Below are 26,996 nucleotides of genomic sequence, written 5' to 3' on the forward strand. Positions count from 1 at the left end.
CAATAGTGTCAGATCACTCAGCAAAATTCCCAAGCCAAGTTTAACATCAAGGATTCCCTTTCCAGCAGTTTGGTTCCTGACACGGATCCCCACACGCTGGGATGGCACAGATCGGGGCGGGCAGGAACCCAAAACACCTGGGCTGGGGCCAGGGGAGAGCCAGACCCTCTCCCTGTGCCCCTGCACCCCAAACTGAGGCTGGTGCCCCCTGCCCAGGTGGCAGAACAATTATCCACCTGTGGTCAATATTTCTGTCTAAATTAAGGGCAGCAGGTGGATTTAATGTCCAGGTAAAATCCCAAGCACTCAGTTTATTTAACACTAGTATAAACCAGCAAGTTTACCTTTTCAGTGAGGTTTTCGAATTTTAAAAGTTGCTCACTTCCAAACATTCACATAAATTATTAAACAGTTAAGTTTTTTTACACCCTAAAGCAGATTATTCATGAGCTAAAGTGCACTTTCAATTCAACCCCTTCTAGTGAGCTACTTCCACAAGAATCTCTGCCCAGCCAGCTACTGCCTGAAGCCCAAATCCCCAGATCCCTTTAAAACAGGATGGCCTTGTGCCATAGACAGGCTTAGGGGAAAGACTTTCATTCCTCCAGGTTCTCACTTTACTGGAGACCTTTCCAAGAGGAAATGGGTTAAATATTCAGAGGTGATTTTAAAAAAGCATCTTCCAGGAACAGCTTTTCCTTGCTCTTGTCCAAGAGATACCTCTGCTAGTTAAAGCAGTTCTGAAATGACTGTAAAAGAAAAACAAATGCAAGCAAGAGTAGAAAGTATCCCGAGTTTCTAAAATAAACCCCATGCCATCAGACAACTCAAATTTCACTCATTAAAGGAGTTATGGGAAAGGCTCCATGTGCTGACAGTTTAACTCCTGTGGGCACACACCGAGTCAAACATCCAGCACCTAAACAGGAAGCAGAAAACTTTAGAGAAAAAAAAAAAAAGAAGTTGAATTGGAAAGACTTTTTAATGTATTTTCATTCCTGAATACACCTGCCAGCTGTCCTCACTGCTTCACATGATGTTAACTCCTTTCTTAACACTGAACACCACTTAAATCACATTCACTGCTGCCTCAACACGTTGGCTCCTTCCTACAGCTGCTTGTGTTTGAAATGAAACTACAGAATTAGAAATAATTAAACCTGCCTTGTCGAAAGAACTCCTTTAAAGACAAGTTTTGCTAATTGGCAGAGAGAAGAGCCCTGAGCAAAGATTCAAATATCACTGAACTTCGGGCATTGCCAGAGCTACACCAACACCGAGCTCAGATCCTTTGGGAAACAACAACCTATCCATTATACAAAGCCCCCAATATTTTCTAGGAGTCTTAAAAATACTGTATTTCCCTAGTAAGGTGGGCTCATTCAAACAGTTCTACGCACCAGTACATTCATTAGCAGCTGAAGACTTTTAAAAGCATTTCAAAATTCACAAACAAAAATTAGACACGTCAATTTGAGAATTTCAAAATCCATTTGCTTTGCCTGAAGGAAAAGAGCTGCCTCACCAATTTCTGAAGCTTTTCAGTGTACTGCAACCTTTAGAAAGCACAAGGAATTCCTTTAGTGAATTCACAATGTGTCCGATCAAAAATTTATCTCAACGGGAAAACTGAAACTCTTCTCAATTTTAAGGCATTTTCTAAACACTCTCATCCCTGCCTGCCAGGTGAGACATTTTCAAAGCCTGGTTAATCCCCATTTCCCAGCTGAGAAAATAAAAAGAAGCTGAGAAAACAGAAAGAGTAATCCACTTTAAAAAAACTGGCAAGTCAGAGAATTAGGACCAAAACCAGCATTTGCAGCTCTCCGTGACAGACAGTGATCACTGCATCAGTCAAAATACAAACAATGAAGTGTGCATTTTCACAGTAAAGGAAATAATTTTACCAGCTTTAGGTGAAACCATGGTCTGAGCTCTCACAAACCTTGAGCAGTGAAGTAAGGCGCGAGCATAAACACTGAGCTCCATCTGCTCCTCACATCCCTGGTAGGTCACTAGGAGATCTCTTCTTCTCACCTGAAAACATCTACTACCTCTTACCACCTGTATTTAAATGGAAATAAGAGCTTTCCAAAGTCTTATCAAGCTCAAGACACAGTTATTCCAAACAGGAAAGTCAGCTAAGAGTCCTTAGACCTTCAGGGAACATGGCAGTGTTTCCTTGCTAAAATGAAACTGCCCTCAAAACCCTGCCCTGCCCAAGGGTTCCTTGTCCTTTGCCCCCAGGTGAGTGCCCTGGACTCCCTCCCTCTCCCCTACCTCCTCCCGAAGGCTGGCAGGAAACGGAACCTCCTCCACGGTGCTTCCCTGGTCAGACTGACCTTGCCAGGAGGCAGAATCAATCCAGCTCTGCATCCAGTGGACTTTATCGTTCCCGAGAGCCAACCTGGCAGCCCTGCCTGGCACCCAAGGGATTGGTTATCTCTGAAAATGCTGCCCTTGGGAGGGCAAACGGGAACCTGGTGAGGCTCAGTTCCTAGCACTGCCACGGCAGGGACAAAATCCCCTCCAGGAGGACACTGCGCAACTACAGAGAGCCCTCAGAGTTCGGGGCCAGACAATCATATTTGATAAGGATTTAGGTGCCTGCTTGGAAAACTCAAAGTGGAGCTGGGTACAGCCTTCCTGACTCACTCCCAGCCCAAAAGAGAGCCCTCGCTTTGACAGGGCAGAGCAGAGCAATCGCAGCAACCATCTTCCCAGGAGAAGAAGGCGAAGCTCCACGACCACCTTGTTTTGGGCTTTTCCCAGTTGCCAGCAGCAGTATGTTCATCAGGATGCATGTTAATCCCTGGGGCCTGGCTGCTGAAGTCCTCTCCTTCCCCTTGCTCTCTCCACCACCAGCCCTCTGCCACCATCTCCTTGCGGATGCTTTGGAGACTCAGCTCCCTTCCAACGCCCTGTCCCAGGACTGGGAGCTCTGCTGGTGCCATCCCTGGGCCCTCCAGAGCAGTGCCTTTAACTCAGGCTTGTTTGCAGAACAAAGAGCTGCTTCTCTGTTGTGGCGGCCACGTCAGAAAATGTGTGTGTTGTGAGGAACGAGAAAATACTGGCACAGACCTCCTAATGCAGGAAACAGATAAAAGGGGAAAAAACCCAAACAAAACCAACCCAAGACAGATGTAAGAGCTCTGAAGCTGAATTATCTTAATAATTATACACAGACCTAGACTGGGGTCCCCATGGCTTTTTCTTATCATCACAAGAGCAAAAAATCTGCGGCACCAATCAATACCCTCAATTCCAAAGTTATTTTGAAACCAAAGGTGCTTGAATAATTCTCCCTTTTAAACACAATTAAAATGCTGGCAAACAACACAAGCACACGTAGGATTTTAAAAGGATATTATTCTAAAATAACCTCAAGGTTGGAGCTGACATACCTGGTCCAAGCATCTACCCACCCACTCTAGCATCCAGCCCAGAGAGGGAGCACAGGCAGGTGCCTCCAGGGGGAAACTCCCCCAGTTGGCCAAAGGTCCAAGTTGGATCCCACTACAAATTTCATCCCAGTAAATCAAGCTCTGACGAGCTGCTGCATAGCAGAGCACAGGCCCTGGATGCACTGCACAAGCTGCATGGTGTTAAAAAGTGCAAAAAGTACCCAGCCAGAGCCATTATTCCCCAGACAAGAGCCTGATATTTTTGTTTTAACAACCACGCCGGTGCAAAGATGAGCCAAATTCCACACACAACTTAGATAACAGGGAAGATCCGAGTTACTCTTCCTCAAGCATTTCTGTTCTGGCCTCAAGAACTGCAATATCCACCCAGTGAACTTTGGAGTGAGGCTTTTCCTGCCTCTAGAACATTACCCAGTGCACTTTGTTCAAAGTGCTCCTATTCGCTCAAAGACTCTGCCCAAAAACTCGTAACATTTTTGCATTTTTATAATTCTACTTGCTTCTACTTTATTTCAGTCTGTAACAAGGAATCAGTTCTCTGGTAACATATTTTTTAACCTGCTTCCACAATATCCCTGTGAGTTTAATTACCTTCATCTCCAAAATGAAGAAACTGAAGCACTGAGGAGCAAGTCCCTGTTTTTTTAGGGAGATGCCACTCCAGGACTCACACTGTGAGGACACTCCAGCTGCAAAGCAAATTCCAGACTTTCTCTAGAGCAGGCCCTGTTTTTTCAGGTATAAAAGCCCACCAAAAAACCAGGCAAAACCAAACAAAGACAGAAATAAGATGATAAAAAACTCACAGCATACCATGTTGGAATTGCCCCTAACCTGGCTACTACTGCAAGGCCTCCAAAACAATGATTATATTTTATATCCAGACAGACATCACTGGCCGTAAGGCAGCACGTGAACTGGTTTATTTTGGCTACAGGCAAAACACAGCACAGCTCCTCGAAAGCAGCTGATGAACCCTCTGCTCCCAAATCAGCCTTTGGGCAGTTGCCACATGGACCAGGCTAAATCCAACTCTACCCTCCCTGCTCTGCATTACCATTAACCTACTAAAAGCAGGTTTAGATGGGATATTGGGAAGAAATTCTTCCCTGTGAAGGTGGGGAGACCCTGGCACAGGTTGCCCAGAGAAGCTGTGGCTGCTCCATCCCTGCGTTTCCAAGGCCAGGCTAGACGGGACTTGGAGCAATCTGGGCTAGTGGGAGGTGTCCCTGCCCACGGCGAGGGGGTGGGACAGGATGATCCCTAAGGTCCCTTCCAACCCAAACCATCCTGGGATTCTGTGATTCCAAACCACCCTGCGCGGCTTTGACGGGATAAATACGAACAGCGGCGACAGAGACCAGGCAGAAAACAGCGGAAGGAGCAAACCCCGGCGGGCTCGGGGAGCAGGAGCAGGGTTTGATCGCCAGGGACGGGAAGGGGGGCTCGGGCAGCCCGCGGGCACTGACAGCGGCCGCGTACGGCCCGGCGGGCGGGATCCCGGCAGCAATTTACCCTGGCAGCTGCACCCCCGCCGCTCCCACCGGGATGGAGAGGATTTCCCACTTCCCGAGGGCCCCGCGCCCGGGGCGGTGCTGGGGGGCGGGGGCCGAGGCGGGGCCCGCCGGGCCCGCAGGAAGCGGGGCCGGGCCGCGGGTCTCGCACAGCCGGGCCGGGCGGGAGCTGCCGGGCCGGGCCCGGCGGGGTGGGGGGTGAGGGAGGGACGGAGGGGCAGGGAGGGAGCGGGGCCGGGGCCGCGCACGGAGCGATGCCCGGCGCGGGCCCGGCGCAGCGCGGCCCGGCCGCACAAAGGGCGGGGGGCGCGGCCGGCAGGTGTGAGTGCACTCACCAGGTGAGGCGGCGCCGCCGCCTCGGTGGACGGACGGACGGACGGGCGGGCTGGACGGAGCTGAGCGCGGCGGCGGGACCGGGACCCGGCGGGGCGGCGGCGGCGGGGCCGGAGGGGAAGCGGAACCGCCGCGCGTGGCCACAGCCCGCGGGGGCGGGCGGGGGCGGGGCACCCCGGCAGGGCACCGCCCGCCGGAAGATGGCTCGCCGCGGTGCATGATGGGAGTTGTAGTTCCCACTCGCTGAGGGAAGTGTTTTATACCTTTAAATGATATATATTATTTTTCTATATATATGTTTATTTAGCTATATAATATTATATTTCTCTGGGCCACAATAGCCCTAAAAAATAAAGTTATGTATATAATATATTTATATATATATAACATTTATATAAATTTTATACATGTAATATATAATACATTTTATAATATATACATTGTGTATGTTATCGATAATAAATCTTAAATAAAATAAATATTTTATATACAATAAATTTTATAGATATAACAGATATATATAACATTTATATAGATTTATATAGATTTGTATACATATAACACTTTTTCTAGGAGCTTCCAAGCAATGCAATGGCAACACAGCCAAGAAAGCAATGGATGAGCCCTAAATTCCTATGAGCCATTTAATCTTCCACATGACTTCCCCAAGCTGCCTTGCAGCCTGGACTTCACCTCCTCTATCAGTCCTGATTTGATGCAAGGTGTGGTTTTCCTTTCAGAAGGACCAGGATACACACCAGGAAGCTTCTCCTCACACGGGTCGTGGGGGAGAGATCCACGAACACCTCAAACCTCCACACAGGTCTGGACACATCAGGCTTCCCAGCCTGTGGTCCCAGCCAACACGTGCTCCCTCACAGTGCACTACTGCAGAGCTGGTGGGCACAGCACACTTGTACCCACAGACCTGCCGTATTTCAGCCCATTTTCCAGGAGCAGTATTCCAAAGTGACCCCACTGTGGCTCTGAGTCTTCCCCCTGCAGGCACGGCCGTGGTCTTCGCTCCTCCTTCCCTATGTTACTTTCCCTTTCTGACTCAGCTCCGCACGTGATCCTCCCAGGATCAATTAGCTTTTGCTAATTCATTTTTTGCATCCTCTCTGTGGAGAAACCACAGCGGGTTTGTGACTTCACCCTTCCCTCAGCTCTGCTTCCCATCCCCAGGAGGCACCTCACCCTCCGTGCTGCCTTTGCCTGGTACCTCCTCCTTTTGCAGAATCCTGACCCCCCTCCCATCCTTCTGTCTCCCTCCCCAAGCACAGCTTTTGAAACAAACTAGGAGGGTTTTTTCTTGTGTGTTTTTTTTTGTTTTGTTTGTGTTTGTTTTTTTGTTGTTGTTGTTGTTATACCCATTAATTTGTGTTCAGAAAGCCTTAACTCCCAACATGGCCTTCAACACCCCATCCCCTTTTCCTTCCCCACTCTGATTTGGTCCTTACACACATGAATGATGGAAGTGTTTGTGTCCGACCCTTGTATTGAGCTCAAAAGCTGATTGATGGGAATCTTGATCTATATTTTACCTATGTATTTTTGCCCCTTGCAATATTTTTTCTCATTTGTTCAAAAGATGAGAGTAGGTTTAGATTGAATATTGGGAGGAAATTCTTCCTTGTGAGGGTGGGGAGGCCCTGGCACAGGTTGCCCAGAGAAGCTGTGGCTGTCCCATCCCTGGAAGTGTAAGACAGAGCGAGCCCAGGAACAAATTCAACTCTGGGAATTAAAAATCCCACTAAGAGACAAGCGCTACAATGCTGGTCCCAGCTCTGATGGGGTTAAACAGCCCAAATCTCTCTTTGATTTTTGCCTTTTCACGTCTCCCGCCAGCAGATGCAGAGCTGACCCCTCTGAGGTAGTGGATGAAGTCCTGGCACAGTCACCGAGGGCAAACAAGAGCCCAGTGTCTGAGCACTTGCCAACCTGTTGTGGGCGAAGTCACAAGACGAGCTCTCCGTAGAATTCCAGCAGGAGAAAGATGCCCAAGGGATCCTGAGGCTACAGCTGGACAGCGATGAAAGGACAATTCTGCTGCCGGGAAGGCTTGGCCTCACACTGAGCCCACAAAAGGAGTTTTCATGCACCCCCCCCTCACACACGCACTCCCCCAAATCACCTGCTTTTACTGACGCACCCGCAGTTCATAGGGAATAAAATCCTCCAGGCGGGAATTACCATGGGCTCACGGTGCCACCTACTGACAACTGGAGACAGCGCCCGAGCGCCTCTGCCGCTCCAGAGCCACTCAGCTTTTCCATTAGGTAATTTCCTCTCCATTTCCTCCTATTTATCAACTGTCCTGGCGACTGAAGGCAAGTCTTCTAAATATTTGCTTCTAGTCACTATCTTTTCACTGGCTCTCATCTTCCAAGGGGCTCTTTCCGCTCCTGAAGCAGAGTGAAGTTTCTTTCAAACTTTCTGAACTTAACTCCGATCAACTGTTCAGCCTGGAGAAAAAGAGGCTCGTGGGGAACCTTCTCCATCTCTACAATTCCCTGACAGGAGGGTGGAGCCAGGTGGGGAGCAGGCTCTGCTCCCAGGGAACAAAGATGAGAGGAAGCAGCCTCACGTTGCACCAGGGGAGGTTTAGGTTGGATAACTGGGAAAGATTCTTCATGGAAAGGCTTGTCCAGCCCTGGCACAGCTGCCCAGGGCAATGGTAGAGTCCTCATCCCTGGAGGGATTTAAAAGCCATGTGGATGTGGCACCTGGGGACATGGGTTAGTGGTGGCCTTGGCAGTGCTGGGGAACGGTTAGACTTGATGGTCTTAGAGGGGTTTTCCAACCTAAATGATTCCATGATTCTAATTTGACCAAGAGCAGCCAATCCCTCCCAGTTCTGAGAATGGGAGAGATTATTTCAGCCTTCTCCTGTCCCAGGTATGCACAGAATGTCTCTTCACAAATTCATACATAACCCATCTGCACAAGAAGCTTAAAATTCAGAGACTTTAATGACTCCATAATGTTTTCCATACCCTTAATAACCAATCCCTGAGTCAAGATGTACAAACAGCTCTACAAGAGGCAGCACTGGATGCAGGCTCTGGGCCAGAAGGAGGGAATGGCAGCCCCAAACTCCATTCCTGACTGTTGTCCTGCTGCCCACAGCGGTGCTTTCAGCTTCCTGAGGCTTTTTCCTACCTCCACCTGCTTTGGCTATGGACAACACATCCAAACTGTCTTCTGGGCTGTGGAAGGTGTTTCCAAGCATTAAGGCAAAGGAACTGTAACCCATCATAGGACCCTTGCACCCCCTAAGATACAAATAGCGGTAGAACAGGATCCATGTAGGAAGCTGGTGTAATATCCAGTTAGTTTTGCTAGTGGGGGTCAGTGAATTCCGTGTTTCCTCTCTCTGAGTAGGTCACAGGGAGAAGTGTCCGTGCCTGCAAGTGGCGGCGAGGATGAGGCTGGCACAAAGTAGGGTGGTGAGCAGGGTCAGGGCACACACCAGGGAACTGTGTTCCCTGAGCCCCACAGGAACCTCCAGCATCGATTCCTCCGGTGCCTGCAAGGAAAAACAAACAGATTGTACTCATTTAACAAACCGTTTTATTTTGACTGCAAAGGAGAGGATTAGTAACCAGACCCTGATTTCATCAGCCCTTGGCTGAGGCTTCTTCTGGGATTCGAAATCAAAACCAAGATGGGACATCCCCTTTTAATTCTCAGCAAACACAGTGCCAGCCACTGCTGCACTGCAAAGCTCAGTAAATGGGTCTGTATCTCTGTTCTTACACCAGCCTTGCCTTGGGGATTTGTAGGGAATACCACATGGAGGAGGGCAGCTCTCACAGTGAAGTCTGATCACTGAGAAGGCACATTTCGTCAAGGTGAACAACTATTTGTTTTTTTGTGGATGCAGGAAGCTCCAAAGTGTTTTTGGACAAGAGCTGCAGATATCCCAGGCATCTCCAAACATCTTAAATATAAGAAGGCATGTGTGTTACAACAACAGCAGATTTTTTATTATATTTTATATATTTTTTATATTATATAATAATATATAATATATATTACACAATATATATTATAACATATAATATATAATATTTAATATTATACATATATTATAAATATATATTATAAATATTTATTTAATTTTTAATAAATCAGTCTTATTTCTGAATTTCTATGGCTGCTGCGACCCTTCTGAGCATCAAAGGCAGTTGTTGAACACACTAAAGATCCAACTTTCCTTGGTTTTGAACACAGAATAAGAAATTTCACCTTTCCTAAATACTTACCCAATCAGATACCAACAAACAAACAGAAGTGGCCTTTTTTATAGGATGCTATTCCTTAAATCTTTGCAGTTTTACCCCTAGTTTAGTTAGATCATCAAGCAGTTTTCCACTTAGCTACTCCTCTGAAGCACCAACATTGTAAAGACTTTTCTTAATTTGACCAGAGCCAATTATATCCTAGAATTTCAAGTAAACTAGTAAGGAAAAAAAATAGTGAGGAGAGCAGCCATCCCAAAGGGCCAGGAGAGCACAGAGTGACTGTAAGCACGGCAGAAGGGCAGGATGACCCCTGCCAAAAGCCAGTCAGAAAGGAAGAAAGGAGCCTCCCAAAGGGGGGAACCACCCAACTAGTCTTCCATTGATTAATTCCTGTGCTATGGAAGTTGCCAATCACACGAAAAAGAGAACCAGGAGATGTTAAAAAGAACCAGAAAGGAGAACTCACGGGTCTGTGTGTTGTGCTGTGCCACTGACAGGGACCGACGTTCCCGGCCGAGCAGGGAGCTCCCACTTCAGCAGGCTCCCAGCACTCTGCTGCCAGGTGACCTAGGGAAGGCATCAGTGCATCAGCAGGAGTTAGGGGGGATAAAGAAATCTGGCCTGCAAGACTCTGCCAAATAAGGGATCTTTTCCCCCAAAACAGCTTGACAGAATCAACTCCCTGGAAGGCAAGTGGTGAAACAGAAATGTGCCAGCTCCCCTGCATGGCCAAAGTGATGCTGGGCAGTGTCTCCTGTGAACTCTGCAACAATTCCCTTCCTGATACAGCAGGTACCCAAGAAAGAATCTCACTTGTGTGGTATCTTGGCCCTTTCAGGCATTGGAACGGCCTGCCCAGAGAGGTGGTGGATTCACCATCCCTGGAGGTTTTTAAGCAGAGATTGGACATGGCCCTTAGTGCCATGATACAGTAATTGGAGTTGGATCAGGGGTTGGACTCGATGATCTTGGATGTCTTTTCCAACCCAATCTATTCTATGATTCTATGATTCTGTCCTTAACAGGGCAAAGAATTCCTTGTTAGTCTGTAGATCCTTCAACTTTACCCATACTTAGAATTTTCCCCAAAATAAGTAAGTCATTCTTACATTTCTCCTTCTTGGCCTTCTGTCAGCACACGCAAGAACTCCCAATACTTTATACCTTTTCATATTAATAATAAATGTTTTCCTGTTCATAAGTAGTAAATGTGGCAGAAAACCAGGAAGACTGCAGATCCCTTTTTTAAGTGAAAAGGCAGTCTTGCCTGTCCCTATGTTTATCCCAGAAAATCACTGCTCAAGTGACGCACAGGTGAAGATAAAGGAGTTGAAAAACCTTAGTGTGTTTGATTTGGCACCTGGCAGGCATGATTTTGTGAAGGGACACAAGATTTGCAGCAAAACCGTAGGATTTCATTGTTCATATAACTTGAAATACTCATTGTCAGTGGTATCAGGTTCTTGTTTCATCCCAGTTTGAGACTTCGACCATTCTAAGCTTCAGGCACAGTTTCCTACATTCTCCCCTTACATAGAGAGAATGCAGGAATAAAGTGTTAGAAACCATCAGAACACCTTGATTCCTCTAAATAGGTGACAGTGGATATTAAATGCACCCTGCACAGCTTCAGCTGCCAAGGGAAACACCAGGAAAACGTGGTCGGAGCAGGAGGCCTTTGGCAAGCCAGGGCCTGCTGGAATCACGACAAACACACGGATCGTGACAACTGCCAGCACTTCTAGCTGGAAGAACCCAGACAGCACAGGGATACAATGGCAGCAGCACAACACCAAGAGGTGTGCTGACAATCCACCTGCCTTTGGCCAGGCAGCAGCATCCAGTGAGGAAGACAACGGGGTGTTTATCAGGGCCACACCTTCCCCTCGTGCTCACACAAGGACCGAGAGCTCCGTGTCCAGCACACAAATACAGAGCCAGATTCCAAGCTCTGGACTGCCCACACTTATTCCTCTCTCCCCAGAAGAACGTCACTGAGAATCTCACTGTGGCAGCAGCAGAGAAGCACTTGTGGGCTCTCCAGAGTGACCAAGGCATGCTGGCTCCCCTCGGTGGGCCGGTGGTACCGCGCGTGCACAGGCACGGCAGCACGGAAACAGCGGGAACACCGCGGGTCTGCCTCCAGGTACAGCACCAACACAAGAGCCGTGGCCAAGTACTCAGGAGCCTCCACATCAGTGACGTCAGGAATTAACAGCGCCTGCAAGTGGGAAAGATACAGGTGTGACTGGGATCGGAATCGACACAAGGCGGGAAAATAATTTCCTCCATTTTATTTTCTTGATTTCATGATCAAGCTGGAAATTCTGGCCTTAAGCCGTTCCAAAATACCTTTCCAAGTCCCTCTCCAATGACTGATTCCTGCATGTGAAAAGCTTAGTGTTACTGTTCCTGCAGCCAAACCCGGGAGGCATCAGCTCAGTGAGGTGTGTAAGCAGGGTCGACCTGCACCTCAGGCATCCCAAGGTGCCCACAGCCTTTCCATCCATTTTAACCAAATCAAGCACCTAAGGAAATGAAAGCCACAGCCTTTGCACATCTCTCTACCCAAAATGTGAAGCAAAGACTGGAAAGTAACACAGAAAGCCGGGATGAAAACGAAGCTGGGAAGCCACTCTGTCTGAACACACAGCATGCTGCTTACAGCTCCCCACCACCTTTTTGGGGGTTTACCCTTCCCCCTTCTCAGCCTGAGTGCTCTTCCCACAGCTGCTCACCTGGGGGCTAAGCAGAGGAGCAGCAGCTCCACCAGACAGTGTGAGGGAATATCAGCAGCACACGACACAAAACTGATGCTGATCAAACCAGAGATACAGCCACAAAGACGATTCTGTGTGGCATCTCCTTCCAGGGATCAATCCCCTTGGGGCAACAAGCCAAATAATGATCAGAGATTACAATTCCCTGAGTCCTTCTCTGGGTCACTGCCAGATCTCCTGGCATTGGGGGCTGTTACCTTGGTTAAATTTTGCTGCTGCAGCGTCGCCAGCTCGTAGGGATCCACATAGATTCCCGGTGGAAGATGAATTCTAGCTGCCACTGCACATCCCCCTGCATCCTCCCCGAGCTCCACCTTCACCAGCAGGTCCCTTCAAGCAAGAACAGGAGCAAAACATTTATACTTGTCCTTCAAAAGTCAGCATAAAACCCCTGAGAGACATTTCCCAGATGCACAGAGATAAGATGCAGCTCTCACACTGTGCAATTCATTCAGAACACAGTTCCCTGCCAAGCCGTGCTCTCCCTCACCCCAACTCCACATCATGGCCAAAATGAAGTTTCACTTCTTTGTTAACTTCTCAATTACCAATGGTCTCCACTGAGGTCTTAGAAAGGGAACCCTAGTGGGTGTGTTCTCCCCCATTAGAGCTTGTTAATCACTTGATCATGTTAATCCATTCCTGAGACATGCCCAGGGATCACGGCTCAAGGAGCTGATACAACTGTGCCTGAAAAGAGGAGAAACTTCTTCTCATGTAAAATCAGCCCTCACGCTGTGCTGATGGAGGGCTGGGAGAGCACTCACCTATGAAACCCCTCCTTGAGGAGCTCCTGTGTGACTGTGGTGTCCCGACAGGCCGCCTGCACATCTGAGGTGACACAGAGACTACAGGTTACAGTGTGCACAGAACAGCACAGAGATCACAGCACAGAGATCACGGCACTCACAGTGATCACAGCACACACACAGATCACACGGGCTGGCAACTTTAACCAGTGAAGCCATATAATGCATGAATATCTCATCTACAAAACCTCTCACTGCAGAATTTGACTGTGATCAACAGCAGAAGAGTTTTCTTGGGCCACTGACTGAGATATGCTTCCCAAATCACAGAATGGTTTGCGTTGGGAGGGAGCTTAAAGCCCATCTCATTCCACCCCCTGCCATGGGCAGGGACACCTTCCACGAGCCCAGGTTGCTCCAAGCCCCTTCCAACCTGGCCTTGGACATTTCCAGGGATGGGACACCCACAGTTTCTCTGGGCAACCTGTGCCAGGGCGTCCCCACCCTCACAGGGAACAATTCCTTCCCAATATCCCATCTAACCCTGCCCGCTGGCAATGGGAAGCCATTCCCCCTGTCCTGTCCCTCCAGGCCCTTGCCCACAGTCCGTCTTCAGCTCTCCTGGAGCGCCTTTGGGCACTGTAAGGGGCTCTAAGGTCTCCCCGGAGCCTCCTCCTGCCTGTGCTGCGCACGCCCAGCTCTGGCGGCCCGTCCCAGCACAGAGGCCGTTCCTGTTCCCGGTCCCGTCCCCGTTCCCGTTCCGCGGGCACTCACGGAGGGCGCACAGCAGCGCTCCCAGCCCCGCGCTCACCCGCCACCCGCCCGCCATGACGCCCGCTCCCAGGGCTGCCCGCCGCGCCGCCGGACCGCGCGGGGCCCGCCCGCGCCTCGCTCCGCCGCGCCGCGACCCGCAGGCATTGGTGCGGACAGCCCGAAGGGGGCCTTCGCAGCACTGGGCCTTTGGCTCCGCGGCCGCCGTAGCCATGGCAACCGGGCGGGGGAGGAGGAGGAGGAGGAGGAGGAGGAGGAAGCAGCAGCAGCAGCAGCGCCCTCCTGCCCGGCCCTGCGGCCGCCAGAGGTGAGGGAATGGGCGGGAGTACAAGAGGGACATGGAGCGCCTGGAGCGGGCCCAGCGGAGGGTACGGAGATGCTGAAGGGATGGAGCATCTCCGGCAGCAAGAAAGGCTGAGGGAGCCGGGGCTGTTCAGCCTCCAGAGGAGACGCTGAGAGGGGCCTCCCCCATGTCTGTCAGAGTCTGCAGGGAGGGGCAGGGAATGGGCCCGGCTCTGCTCGGGGCGGCCCAGCAGTGCGTGCCCGGCACAGGAACTGATGCCCAGGAAGTTCCATCTGGACATGAGAGACAATTCCTTCCCTGTGCAGTGACCGAGCACTGAACGGATTGCCCAGAGAAGGTGTGGAGTCTCCTCACTCCGGAATATCGCTGGGATATCCCAGACCCCTCTGGACACAGTCCTGTGCCGTGTGCTCTGGAGCAGGGAGGAGGGACCCGATGAGCCCCTGTGGTCCCTTCCCGGACCTATCAGGGACCTGCGAGGGGCGGGATGGGACGGGATGGCCCGGCCTGGCCCCGCCGTTCCTCCCACCCCCCCCCCACCCCGGGCTGCTCCTGCGGCGGAAAACCGGCTTTTTATCGGCAAAAGCGGCGTCGCTGCTGCGGCAGTGTTGGCAGCGCCATAAAACACACCCGCGGATCCAAAGAGCAGCTGCTCGCTTTTATGTTTCTCGTCTTCACAGAATCCCAGGCTGGTTTGGGTTGGAAGGGACCATAAAGCTCATCTCGTTCCACCCCGTGCCATGGGCAGGGACACCTTCCACTAGCCCAGGTTGCTCCAAGCCCCGTCCAGCCTGGCCTTGGACAATTCCAAGGTGGTTAATCTCCACTATTAAGGACTTTGCTGCTAATTTGAACTCTTTCCTATGTGGCTTTTAACAAAGAAAGAAGACTTCTACTCTACTTCAAAGCAGCTTTTGAATATTAATGTAAGTTTTCTCGATTTGGTGACATAAATTGATTTTTTGGGGGGGTATAGTTTGTTACTTTGCCTCACTTGGAGTCTGTAGGGCAGTCTGAGCTCACCTTCACATTTGGCATACTTTCACTTATTTAAAACCAAAATAAAAGTAGCACATGCACTCAGTGCTGTTAGCTGAGCTGGGAAACAGGAGCTGCAGCAGACTTGTACCTTTAAATCTCCTCTAGTTTAATTTCATAATCTATTAATTTTCACCCAAAAAGGGGGTGGAGCCAAGGGCAGAGCGGATGCTGAGAAGTTCCCAAGAGCATTTGGGGACAGATGTGATAAGGCAGAAAAGAGAAGATGTTGCTGCCAGTCAGGCTGATGTTCCTCCTGTCCTGCTGCAAGACCAAATGTTTCAGAGCAAAGTAAAAAGGATAATTAGGGATTAACTCCATAACCTTCTCTGTGTAGTAGCTGACTGAGGCACTTGTACCTTAGAGTTCAGCAGCCCTTACTTTGAAATGAGACATCTCCACTCTTTAATTAATATTTTCATTGCCACTTAATAAGAAGTTTTGTTATTTTTGGTTTTCATTTCTGACTCTGTTCTCTCACCAGGTTACAGATCTAGTGCTGTAGTGAGATCACTCTGAAGCTTCAGAAAGCAAACACTGATGGGTGCCCCTGCTCTTAAAATCTTTAAAAAGGGGCAATCCCAGTATTAGACACATCAACACTGTGGGTGCAAGGCTGTCACTCACCATATGGAATCAGGAGTGTGATAGCCCCAGGCTTGTGACAAACAGAGACAAGTAAAGGAATTCCTCCCTGGCACAGGTTGCCCAGAGAAGCTGCGGCTGCCCCTGGATCCCTGCAAGTGTCCAAGGCCAGGCTGGACAGGACTTGGAGCAACCCGGGCTAGTGGAAGGTGTCCCTGCCCACGGCAGGGGGTGGGACTGGATGAGCTTTAAGGTCCCTTCCAACCCAAACCATCCTAAGATTCTGTGATTTTGCTGAACATGTCACTCTACTCCTGACAAAAAGACCAGAGCTGAGGGGCTCTCAGACTTCGTTTCCTTTTTCCCTGTTTCCCAGTGAGGTTCACCATTGCTGAGGACTCTGATGAGGCCACTCCCAGCAGCAGGACTGGAATGACTTTCACTGCACAGAAGTGCGGGGTCTGCTTCCAGCCCCTATCCATCGTCCTCATCTACAGAGACCACAGCCAGGATAAGACCCGCCGGCGCATCATGCCCGTCAGGAATTTCTCCAGGTTCTCAGGTGAGGTGCATTCATTCACCTGTAGCATTCCCCAGGTCCCCTCCAGACACAGAGAGGAACTCACTGGTAACAGCATTGTTAGTAACAGCTGAGTAGCCTCTTAGCAGCATGCAGGATGTGCAGACAGGGGTTGTTTTGGGGTGACACTGTCTCCCCGAGGAGTCCAAGGCTCCATCTCAACCTGAGCAGTGGCCCTCTAAGTCTGGAGGGTTTGGAGAGACACCCTTGGGAGGGACTGGGAGAAGAAGTGTCTCTGGGAAGAGCTTTGCTTGCAGCTGTAAGTCCTCGTGGTGGTTTTTGTCTCCAGACTGCAGCGTTGCCGCCGAGCAGCTGAAGAACAACCCTCGGCACAAGGCCTACCTGGAAGGGGTCTCGATGCGTCAGCTCCGGAAGCTCTACAGTTTGCTGAGAGGCCATCTGGGAGGAGAGAGCCTGGCTGAGAGCTTGGAAAAGTTTCAGCAGGAAGAGACCATTGACCCAGAGGAGGATATGAACAAACTAGACGACAAGGAACTAGCCAAGAGGAAGAGCATCATGGATGAGCTCTTCGAAAAGAACAGGAAGAAGAAGGATGACCCTGATTTCGTCTATGACATTGAGGTGGAGTTCCCACAGGACGAGCAGCTGGAGTCCTGTGGCTGGGACATGGAGTCAGATGAAGAAATCTGATTCCAGACAGAAGTGTCTTGGATGGGCAGCTCAGAGACAAATCTCACTGTCCCAGCAGGGAGGACGATGTCGGTGCCGCAGGAGCTGATGCACGTTGGCTATGGAGAACCCGAGGGGCCACAGCAATCCCAGGGTTAAGAGAGCTTTGTTTAAGAAGCCAGACTTGATGAAATGGAAACTGGACAGCTGAAATCGTTGGGTGGTTTTAGTCTTTTCCTACATAAAAGAATTTTAAATTATTTAATCTTTCAATTTTTTTTTTTTTTTTACATTTCAGTCAGCTTTGGCTGAAAATGAAATGTTAAATATTCATGTCCTGAAAGCACTGTTAAAGCTGTATTGCACAAGTAGAGTGTTTCTTACTGCCTGCTGGGAAGCTAAATATATATCATTCTTTCTGGATAAATCAAGAGTGCACTGAGGGTATTACTCTCATATTTCCTGAAAAATGCTTAAATCTCCAGTTTTAGCTTACACAAATATAAATCCTTATGTTTAAAAAAAGGAATATCTAGGAAATGGATTAGTCTTGAAAGCACTTTTGAACACATGGTGATTTCAAATTGCTGCAGTGGGGTGGTTGGTTCCTTACACTGCTGGATGATGCTTTCTTATAAGTGCTCAATTCTGGGAGAATGTGCTTAAAGTATCCAAAAAAATAAGTGGTAAATGGTCAAAGGCTGGGCTTTAGAGTTAAACAAAACCTTCACTCATCCCACTGAAGCTTTTATTGCCACTGTCTACCTCAGCTGGTCTGTACCAGCCAAATCCTTCTCTCCTGCAACAACTGGAGGACTGAGTTTAGGATTTTTTAGGAAATTGCACAACTCTAAGAGCTTCCCGGGTTTTGGCTTTCTGAACCCGGATGGCCACGAGGGCTGTGGGTGGGATGGGCCTTCATCCCGAGCTGCTACCTGAGGTAACTCAGAGGAGGTGTAAATGGCCTCCCAGACTAGTTCCTGCCTTCTCGCAACCACAAACTAAATAAAACATGTTAAATTTATCAGCAAGATGTCTTGTGGCAGCACAGGAGCTGGGGCTGGAGGAGCTCTCCTCCCACACACCGAAACGATAGAGTCACTGCTGGGAAAATCTGGAACGGGTCTCAGTGAAACCACCGTGCTGTGCTATCACTGCAGAGCAGGAGGGAGCTCACACTTGGCCACAGAGGTCTTCAGTTAGAAACTGAAGCTGGTGCCTCACTTGCCAAAATTAAGGAAATCTAAAGCCTGACTCAGCTCTCCCAGGATCGGAAGGGGTGTGTGGGGCTCTGGCACAGGCCTTGCCTCAAAGACTGCGACAGAACAGCAGAGAAAGATCTCCCACTCGGGTGGGAGGGGGCCATGGGGGCTCCTCCTGCACACCCAGCCTGCACCCAGCGTTGTCCTGGCTGGGCTGGGAGGATGTGGCTGCGCTCCCTCCCTGGGCGTGGCCCTCCTCCCAGTGGGGGCTTCATGAGGCCTAACAAGTGCCCAGTTGAGGGGGTAATCACCTCTCTGGACCGTGAGGTTCCTGCTGGCCCGTCCTTCCAGCCCACACCAGTGCTTCAGGATGGACCCCTACTGGTCCTCCCAGTTCGGGCTCGTCTGTGAACTTGCCACAGAGGTGCTCCACAGCCTCCTTCAGATCATGGACAAAGATGAAACAGGACAGATCCCAAACCAGACCCTGGTGTTTTCTCACCAGTCTCCTACTAACCACTACCTTGTGTGCTTCATCTTCCAACTGATCCTTACCTGCCAACTGCCCACCCATCCAGACTGTGACATCCGTACTTGGATGAAAAATATTCTGGAACAGTGTCCAAAGCTTTGCTGAAGCTGAGGGAAATGGCACCCAGCACTTTCCCTTGCCTACAGATCCACCCATTTCACCCTGAGAGGAAAGCAGGTTGGGCAGGCACAGGTTACCCTCATCAATCCACGCTCACTGCTCCCAGCCACCCTCTTCTAGAGATGTGCTCCAAACAAAGGATACTCCGTGGTTTTCCCAACATGAAGGTGGTGTTCCCTGGGATGTCCTTTTGGCCATTACTGAAGCTGGGTGGGACACTTGGGTTCTCCAGTCACAGAGGGCATTTCCTATCACCATGACCTTGCAAAGATGGTGAGAGCAGCTTTGTAAAGATGTCCACCACTCTGAAAGTGGAATCTCCTCCTGTTGCCCTGACATCCCATGCACATCTCAGCTTCAGGTGAGCCCCAGCTTTGCAGGCATGTGATGGGGGAGTGTGGATTATCCCCCACATCAGCTCAATACAATCAAGAACCCTCACTCTTTATCCATGCCCTGGACAGTGTGGGGTGCCCGGGTTCCTCCCTGGGCATGTGTTCCCACCTCCACCCCACATCCCCCTTCCAAAAGGAGAAGCAGCATTGGCTGTGGTGATGGGAAAGCGAACGTGGTGATGGGAAAGCGAACCCTCCAAGGCTGGCCCTGGCACCCACAGCAGAGGAAAACCCCCAGGGATTGGGGCACCTGCTCATCCTGCCATCAGGGAGATGCTGGAACGCTGCCAGGAGACAGCGCAGGGGTGTATTTATAGGTCACTGCTGTCCTCCAGGGGTGCAGCTTACTGGCAAAAGAAGGGCTGAAAGAGGCTGAGGGATTCCCCAGCTGGGCCCTGGTTTGGTTTTGGCTAGTTCAGTCTAAAACAGGACCAGAAAGCAGCCATTTCTGGGCCAGGTCTGGCAGTGGGGTTCCAGAGCCCTGGCCATGCTCGGCCCTATTGGAGCTGCCAGCAGGTCCAGCAGGTCGAACCTGTGCCGCTTCCCAGCCCAGCATGGCCACACCAGGCTCACCCGTCACCCCAGTCCCTGTTCCACACCCCTGCCGTGGAGGGGGCTGCCCTGCTCCTGCTGCCTGCACCACCCCTGGCATCTTCCCGGTCCCACACCAGCCTGGGCACCTCCCTCCACCACCTCCCAGGACAACTCCAGTGGGCTCGAGCCCCCAGCACACCCCACATCACCCTGCTGAGCCCACTCACACAAGGACATGCCCCCGGCATGCTCACACTGGCACTGCCGCTTCCCCTGTTCCTAATTAAACGTGTTTCACTGGAAAATTCAGACAATGCCAGGGAATAAAGCCGCTCTCGTTCTCAGCAGGGCTTTTGAGTTAGCACAAACCACCACCACTTCTTTCCCCCGCGGAGACTCTCCGAGGAACGGAGCGGCGCTTCCTCAGGTAGGGCTGCTGCTCCGGGAGGGACGGTGTGAGCTGCGACCGGAGCCAGGTGGAGGAAACCCCCCACACTCGCCGGAGCGGGGCTTGCACAACGAAGGGGAGGACTTTCTCTTACTTCCTTTGCATCTTTAATCCAGCACTGCTGGCAGAAAATTAAGTCCATGATAAAATATCACCAAGGATATAATTCACTCTCCCGCCTTTCAATCAATGTTTCACATCGTTTCACCCGGGCTGGCTTTAATGGACGTTTCTAACCAGGGCTGCGGTTTAGCAAAGAAACGAAGCCCCAAAATGTGTTCAGCCCTGCTGACAACGCCCATCTTATCAGCGCAGCAACAGGGTGCACGCTCCGGGCTGCCTGCGGGTTTGCAGTGCCCGCAAGAGGCTGAGGCTACAGAGATCCTTCTCTGCAGCACCCGGGTCATGTTTGCTCCAGCCCGGGCACTTCGTGGAGGCCGTTTGCAGATCTGGAGGATGTTTTGAGGTGGGAATAAATAAAAGGAACTGCCTGAAAGGGGGAAAGGGGTAGCGGGGGCGGGGGGGGGGAGGGGAAGAAAACAGCGCTGGGGAAAACTGTCACAGAATCACAGAGTGGTTTGGGTTGGAAGGGACCTTAAAAAAACATCTGGATCCACCTCCCTGCCATGGGCAGGGACACCTTCCGCTAGCCCAGGTTGCTGCAAGCCCCGTCCAACCTGGCCTTGAACACTTCAGGGATGTGGCATCCACAGCTTCTCTGGGCAACCTGTCCCTTCAGCCAAGAGGTGTTTGATGTGTCTGCTTAGCTCTTGTCCACACCAGCTGAAGGTTTCTGCTGAAGATGTGTCCCTTGAGGATTCCCAGGCTCCATCACTGGACACAGCCCTGCACCCTTTGGGTACCGTTAGGGCTCTCTCAGCACCCCGTGTCCTCCATCCATCGACTCTCCATCTCACCCACCCCGGAGGGGTTATCACCTGTAATCCTGTAAGCGGCCAACCACCCACCCACTCGCATTCCCCGTCCTGAGCCCTTCCTCCTCCTCCTCCTCCTCAACCATCAGTAAGGGCTGGAAGCACCACACCGGTTTTTCAGTATCTTCAGCAGCCTCTCCTTGAGCATGAGGAAAACGACAGCGAAGGCCACCAGGAGCGTCAGGCAGGTGGGCAGAGCCAGCACGAGGTAGAGCAGCGCCAGGTCTGCCGTCTGCCAGCGGCAGCTCCGCAGGACGGGCTCGGGCAGCGCGCCGGGGCTCAGGGTGCGGGAGCCGTGGCTGCAGGTCACCTCCCGGCCGTCGGGGACGCGCAGTCCCTCCACCCGCTGCAGCGCGTCCCACCAGCCCAGCGTGCAGCAGTTGTAGGGGTTTCGGCTGAGGTAGAGCTCCCGCAGGCTCCTCCCCAGCGGCGTCCGCGCCGCGCCCGGCGGCAGCGCCGGCAGGCAGTTGTCCCGCAGGTCCAGGCTGTGCAGCTCCAGGGCGCCCAGCGAGGCGGGGAAGGCGGGCAAGGAATTCCCCGAAAGGTCCAAGCGCACGAGGTTGTTCAGGGCGGAGAAGTCCAGGGAGGCGGAGGAGAGGCTGGTGTTCCTCAGAGACAGCACCTGCAGCGTCAGGGCAAGGTCCTGCAGCCACCCCAGGCCCCTGGACAGTGCCTGGCAATTGTCGGAGAGGTCCAGGTGGATCAACGACGTTCCCTGGAAGGGGCGGCCGCCCAGCCCCCGCAGGCCACAGCCGGCCAAGGAGAGATGGGTCAAGGTCTCCACGCCCCTGATGTCCACGCAGGGGAGAGTCTCTGCCTCACCTGCAACGTCTGGCTGGGGGCAGAGGTCAAGCTGGTTGTGGCTGAGGTCCACGGTAGTGATCTTCCTGGTGTGGGTGAAAACTCTGGGAGGAAGCGCCCGCAGCCTGTTAGCGCTGACGTTAAAGAGCTGCAGGTTGGGCAGGATGTCCCCGACACCCACCTCTGTCCCCAGCTCCACCAGCCGGTTCTGGCTGAGGTCCAGCTCAGTCAGCATGGCTAAGGGGCCCTCCTCCAACAGGTGAAACGCCTCCAGGCAGTTCTGGTTGAGCTTCAGGTGGGTCAGGGAGGGCATCTGGGCCAGGAAGCCCTCTGGCAGGCCCCAGACCTGGTTCTGGCTCATGTCCAGCAGGCGCAGGGAGGAGAGGTTGCTGTAGCAGAGCTCATCCCAGAGCCTGACCGTTGTGATGTTGGTAGAGTTGCCATCAATGATGAGGAACTGCACGGTGACGTTGGCCAGGGACGTGCCGTTGGGGAGGTGCTGGTAGAAGCTCATCCTGTTGTCCTGCAGCAGCAGGGAGTGCAGCTTGTTCTGCCGGGGCAGCACAGGGAAGAACAGCAGGCGGTTGTGGGACAGGTCCAGCACCTCCAGCTCAAAGGGGTCATCGATTTCCAGGGCCAGAAACCACTCGATGATGTTGTTGCTGATGTTGAGCACCCTGAGCTGGGTGAGGCCGAACCCCACCAGACACGGGAGGTAGTTGTAAGCTATGTTGAGCTTCTGCAGACTCTGCAGCCCTTCAAAAGCTTCGTCAATCTCAAAGATGTAGTTCTTCTCCAGGTTCAGCTCCAGCAGCTGTGTCAGGTTTGTAAAGATGGACGAGTCCAGTCTCATGATGACATTCCTGGCCACAGACAGAGATTCCAAGGAAGATAGGTTCTCGACCAGAACCGACACCATGTCCTCAGTGAGGCGGTTTCCAGCTAGATCCAGTGTCCTCAAGGCTTGCAGAGCAGAAAGAGCAGCTGCTGTCAGTGAGTAGTTGGTGAAGAGGAGGTTGTCTGACAAGAAGAGTTCCTGGAGGCCTTGGCTGCTGTGGAAGGCACCGGGCTTGATGAGCTCCAGCCGGTTCTTGGTCAAACTGAGACGGCAGAGCTGGGTATATGGAAGCAGAGAGGCATTTCCCAGGACCTGGATAGTGTTGTCATCGAGCAACAGCTCCTCGGTATCGCCTCGAAGGTTTCCTGGGATGGAGCTCAGCCATTTCCCAGTGCAGTCCACGGTGCTCTGCACCTAAAGCAAGAGGAGGATCTGTAACACCACTCTGAGAGGCAGGAGATGAGGAGGGAGAAGGCTGGGGAGAAGAGTGAGGATGGAGGAGGTGGCTCTGTGTTTAGAACCTTGGCACCCCAGTCCCCTCCAAGCAGTAGCTGGGACAGGGAAGGTCTGGGCATGCTGAGGCACCTGGGTTTGCCAGGCAGGACCAAGCAGTCAGAAGGGTGAGGGCTCACAGGAGAGGACTTACAAGCTCACAGCCACCCGGAGATGGTGCCCAGGCTGCAACTGCCCTGCTTCCCCATCCCACTGCCAGGAGGACCAGAAGCAAGGAGAGACCAGGGAGCGGGGCCTCCATCTCAGCGGCGGCACTCCTGCAGAGATGGAAACAGAGGCCAGGATGTCAGAAGCTGCACACTGCTTGCCCCAAAAGGCCCAGGTTACCTGGGCCACCACGAGCTGCCTTTGGAGAAGGGACAAAGGGCCTCCTCACCAAGCCCACCCACCCCAGCAGAAGCCCTGGTGGGGCTCCCCCAGTTTGAGCCTGGAGGGCAGGAGAGGAGTAGGGACAGGGAGGTGGCAGCTCAGTCCCTGCATGGGGCACACACGTGGGAAAGGCACCATCAGAGCTGCACAGCTGCTCATCAGTGCCACTGAAATGCATCCCTTGAGCAGAGAGTCCCCCTGCAGGGCTTGTGTCCCCTCTCTTGGCACCAAACGCTGCCCCAGGACACACTGACCCAGTCCCCCACACCGAGCCCCCCAGCACCCCTCCCTGCCAGGGGCCCTCCCAGGGAATCAGAGGCTCTCCAGCACAACCTGCCCCATTACTGACTTGGTGGGACCCAAGCTGATGGCATTTGCATCTGGGGAAAAGCCGAAACTCAGGCAAATGAGCAGTGAGGGCTCAGCGAGGCCTCGGCACACAGCACTTTCAGAACGGCCACTGCTTGAAGGAGAAACGGGGGGATATCTTGGGCAGCCCTGCAGCCAGAGCCTCCCAGCACAGAGGGAGCAGGGGCATGTCCTGGGCTGTCTCTTTCCTTGGGACAGCCAAAAGTGTTGAGCTGGTGCCTTATCAAAGCAGCATTTATTAATCTGGGGGGGTGCAGAGGAAGCCCCCCTTCCCTGAGCTGCAGCTGGCACACAGCACCTTTGGCCCTCCCAAGCCCTTGGTCTCCAGCAGCACCTCATACCCATCAGGAAGCAGGAGAGGGACCATGCTAAGTCCTCACTGCACCCAAAATCCAGCAGCTTTGGCTCTGGCTCCTGAACCCCTCTACAGAAACTCCCACTTGCCTTCACCCAGCCCAGCCTTTCTTGGCCTCTCTGAACACCAGAAGGACCTCCATGCTCCTGCTCCTTCCTGGAGCTGCAGGGATGGCACCTGCCCAGCCAGGAGAGCAGGCAGCAGCCCTGGCAGGAAACCCCTGCCCGCAGCCCCACACCAGAGCCCACATCCAAGAGCTCTGGGAGCACCCAGGGTGCTCCCCACACCTCACACCAGCCCTAGCACCGGCCCACACAGCCGCAGCTCTTCAAGCGTGGGCACTAGTGACACACAGCCACCACAGATGCTCAGACTGGCACAAAGGGCTCCCCAAAAAACCCCTTTAGGGTTTTCCCCAAGCACAGGTATCGGGGGAAAAGGGGGAGCAGGTACTCACCACGTGGGGTGGCGCGCAGGGTTTGGCACAGTCCATCCTGCAGCCAGTAGCCCCTGGGCTGCGCTTGGGGGGCTCTCGGGGCCAGGGGCAAGGGTGACCCCCTGGGCGTGTGTCCCACCCACCCTCTCGCTGAGCACCGATATAGCCTTTTGCGGAAGGAGCAACGGAAACTGCAGTCACATGGAGGCAGAGAGCGCGGCCGAGCTCCTCGCTTACTGATCTCAGCACTTACAGCCGGGGTCACGCACTCACACACAGCTCTCTGGCGAGGAGGAACCTCGGGGGCCGGGCAGGGAACCAAGGGCTGCCAGGGGGAACCAGCTCCTGCCTGTCCTGCTGCTCCCAGGGACAAGCCTGACACTGGGACCGCTCTGCACAGCTCAGGCAGCAGAACCCCTGCTGGGGTTTCGGGGCGCAGAGATCTTGACTGAAGAGAGGTCTGTGGAGCCACAGCACCGGTCCTGCAGGGTGGAGAAATGCCACTACCCTGCATGGCAGCTATTCCCACTGTGTCCCTCCAGCCCCTGTTTGCCTCCAGTGCCCAGCACAGGGACTTTGACAGGAGCCGAGGGATGTGCATCCCATGGGGGAGGAAGGTGCTGTTATTTCCTGTTGCCTCCCAAGCCAAGGTTGGACATGTCCCATACATTGAGGAGTCTCCACTTTGGAACACCCATGCCCAGCCCCTCCCATTGTGTAGGTGAGATTTGGGATGCTCAGATTCCCCACCCCCAGTCCTTTGGGTCTCCTGGGGCTGCTCGGGATTTCGGCAAACCCAGCACCCAGGGCACAGGTCAGACCCATCTGGATACAGGGACTCCTGAGTGCTGATCCCTACGGGAAAGTCAGCAGAAATGGCTTTTCCCACGGCTGACAAGAAACAAAGATCCACATTTCCAAGGCAATATGAGCAGGGAGGTCCCCTTACTCCTCATCCCCATCTACTCCTGCTCTCCATCTCCCCACCCCATGACTCCCTTCTCCCAAGGTCCTCACACATCCCCAAGGCCCCAAATCCTCCACTGAGGAGGAAAACCGTTTGCCTGGATCTACCCAGCTGGGGAAGGGTTCAGAACTATGGAAAAGGGATCCAGCCCTGCAGCAAGACCCTGTCCAATGGGATCAGCAGGTTCTGCCCTGCAGTATCCATGCTCCACATTCCATGTGCTCCCTGGCACCAGTGGGATATTCTGCAGAGCTGGGAGATGAACTGTGGCACACAAAGACCTTTCCAAGGGACATCTCATCTGGGAGACCCCCCACCTGCCAGACCACATGGCCCCCAAACTCTTGCAGCCAACACAAATGACGAGGGAAATAATTTTTTTTGCCCTCCCCCTAAATTGAATTTCTTCTCTGGGAGGAGGCTGAGCTCTCTCATGTCACTCAACAATAAGCCCTGTGGTTTCGTTTCCTCCATTTTCAAGGAAGTTTGACATACAAAAATCAAGAAAGAGAAGAGAGAAGCGAACAGGAGTGGCAGAAACTGCAGCAGGGCAAAATTCCCATGGCATTGCTCAAGGGCACATGAAGGGCTGAGGCTGGCCAATAGTTATAAACTGCTGATCCCAAAACCTGGCACAAGCCCAGCCCTCACCCAAACCCCTCACCTGGTGCTTGGAGATGCGGGAGCTGGCAGAGAGTCACCTGGAACTGTAAACCTTGAGCATCCTCAGCCGTGACCATATTCCACTCACTGGATCTGGAGGCTCCTGGGAGACCTTCTGGTGAGATTCCTCCTGGTGGTGCCACCAAACATGGTGATGCCTTGAGGGTCAAGCCAGCTTCCTCCTGCCGCCCAGCAGGAACTGGGAGAAAAAACCAAACTGTTTCATGCCCTGCTCCACCCCCAGCCCACCCCCAGAGCCAGGGCAGTGTAACCCCCACTCCCCAGCAGCAAGGGCACTGTGGGGTGGGACAGTCCCCACAGCACCCACCCAGGTTTCACCCACCCCGCTGTCCCCAAAAGCAGCCCCAGGCCAGGGCTCTGTGCTGGGGCAGTTTGGTAGAAGTGCTTCACTTCACACTTTCCCCACATCCTGCACCTGGGTGGTTCTGAAAACGTCCCAGAGCTGCTGCTGGTCCCCTCCTTTTCCTCCCCAGCAGCATCACCCCCCAACCCCCAGCCCTCACCCTGGATGGGCTGTGCTTTATGGGGGTTTAATTTACTTT

The 26,996-nt window shown here is 52.6% G+C and overlaps 4 protein-coding genes across 12 annotated transcripts in view; 1 reads left to right on the forward strand and 3 right to left on the reverse strand.

The window, feature by feature from the left end:
* The window catches only part of PAK2 (p21 (RAC1) activated kinase 2), a 39,869-nt gene extending 34,574 nt beyond the window's left edge, over positions 1-5,295 (reverse strand). Inside the window, exon 1 of one of the 2 annotated variants that reach the window (XM_027907984.1) lies at positions 5,275-5,295. The gene's annotated coding sequence lies outside the window, so the exon portion shown is untranslated. The remainder of the gene's footprint in view (positions 1-5,274) is intronic. The other variant, XM_027907983.1, reaches the window with a different exon arrangement.
* A 2,930-nt stretch (positions 5,296-8,225) lies between these two features.
* On the reverse strand, positions 8,226-13,887 carry PIGX (phosphatidylinositol glycan anchor biosynthesis class X). The gene is made up of 6 exons (XM_027907987.1): positions 13,823-13,887; positions 13,067-13,130; positions 12,497-12,629; positions 11,527-11,740; positions 9,986-10,086; positions 8,226-8,801 (listed from the first exon to the last, which is right to left on the reverse strand). Exons 1-6 carry the CDS (start codon positions 13,875-13,877, stop codon positions 8,658-8,660), a joined length of 711 nt encoding a protein of 236 aa, XP_027763788.1. The 5' UTR covers positions 13,878-13,887; the 3' UTR covers positions 8,226-8,657.
* A 100-nt stretch (positions 13,888-13,987) lies between these two features.
* On the forward strand, positions 13,988-17,376 carry CEP19 (centrosomal protein 19). 3 transcript variants are annotated; one of them, XM_027907989.1, is made up of 4 exons: positions 13,988-14,059; positions 14,090-14,126; positions 16,123-16,308; positions 16,616-17,376. In XM_027907989.1, exons 3-4 carry the CDS (start codon positions 16,179-16,181, stop codon positions 16,975-16,977), a joined length of 492 nt encoding a protein of 163 aa, XP_027763790.1. In that variant the 5' UTR covers positions 13,988-14,059; positions 14,090-14,126; positions 16,123-16,178; the 3' UTR covers positions 16,978-17,376. The 3 variants fall into 3 exon arrangements, with proteins under 3 accessions (XP_027763790.1, XP_027763791.1, XP_027763789.1); XM_027907990.1 differs by having other exon boundaries at positions 14,048-14,126; positions 16,616-16,984; positions 17,021-17,376; XM_027907988.1 differs by having other exon boundaries at positions 14,048-14,126.
* Positions 17,377-20,833: 3,457 nt separating this feature from the next.
* On the reverse strand, positions 20,834-26,629 carry NRROS (negative regulator of reactive oxygen species). Of its 6 annotated transcripts, none has more exons than XM_027907978.1 (4): positions 26,435-26,629; positions 23,993-24,103; positions 23,408-23,531; positions 20,834-23,175 (listed from the first exon to the last, which is right to left on the reverse strand). In XM_027907978.1, exons 3-4 carry the CDS (start codon positions 23,513-23,515, stop codon positions 21,208-21,210), a joined length of 2,076 nt encoding a protein of 691 aa, XP_027763779.1. In that variant the 5' UTR covers positions 23,516-23,531; positions 23,993-24,103; positions 26,435-26,629; the 3' UTR covers positions 20,834-21,207. The 6 variants fall into 6 exon arrangements, with proteins under 6 accessions (XP_027763779.1, XP_027763783.1, XP_027763782.1 ...); XM_027907982.1 differs by having other exon boundaries at positions 23,993-24,106; positions 26,435-26,496; XM_027907981.1 differs by lacking the exon at positions 23,993-24,103.
* Positions 26,630-26,996: the final 367 nt, after the last annotated feature.

The sequence above is a fragment of the Empidonax traillii genome, unplaced genomic scaffold, assembly GCF_003031625.1.
Source record: "Empidonax traillii isolate 1590-97213 ecotype Southwest subspecies unplaced genomic scaffold, ASM303162v1 scaffold1590:size92424, whole genome shotgun sequence".
Taxonomy (NCBI): Eukaryota; Metazoa; Chordata; class Aves; order Passeriformes; family Tyrannidae; genus Empidonax; species Empidonax traillii.

What these genes read in the sequence shown, in the direction of transcription:
- PIGX (XM_027907987.1), bottom strand. Translation starts at nt 13,877, where the DNA reads ATGGCGGGCGGGTGGCGGGTGAGCGCGGGGCTGGGAGCGCTGCTGTGC. An exon ending in CTCAAGGAGGGGTTTCATAG is followed by an intron (nt 12,630 to 13,066) that starts GTGAGTGCTCTC and finishes TCTTGCTTGAAG; the next exon opens with GGACCTGCTGGTGAAGGTGG. An exon ending in ACAGCACAACACACAGACCC is followed by an intron (nt 8,802 to 9,985) that starts GTGAGTTCTCCT and finishes TTTTCCTTGCAG; the next exon opens with GCACCGGAGGAATCGATGCT.
- CEP19 (XM_027907989.1), top strand. Translation starts at nt 16,179, where the DNA reads ATGACTTTCACTGCACAGAAGTGCGGGGTCTGCTTCCAGCCCCTATCC. An exon ending in GAATTTCTCCAGGTTCTCAG is followed by an intron (nt 16,309 to 16,615) that starts GTGAGGTGCATT and finishes TTTTGTCTCCAG; the next exon opens with ACTGCAGCGTTGCCGCCGAG.
- NRROS (XM_027907976.1), bottom strand. Translation starts at nt 24,357, where the DNA reads ATGGGTATGAGGTGCTGCTGGAGACCAAGGGCTTGGGAGGGCCAAAGG. An exon ending in ATCAGCTTGGGTCCCACCAA is followed by an intron (nt 23,532 to 23,992) that starts GTCAGTAATGGG and finishes CCATCTCTGCAG; the next exon opens with GAGTGCCGCCGCTGAGATGG. An exon ending in CTCCGGGTGGCTGTGAGCTT is followed by an intron (nt 23,176 to 23,407) that starts GTAAGTCCTCTC and finishes CTCTTGCTTTAG; the next exon opens with GTGCAGAGCACCGTGGACTG.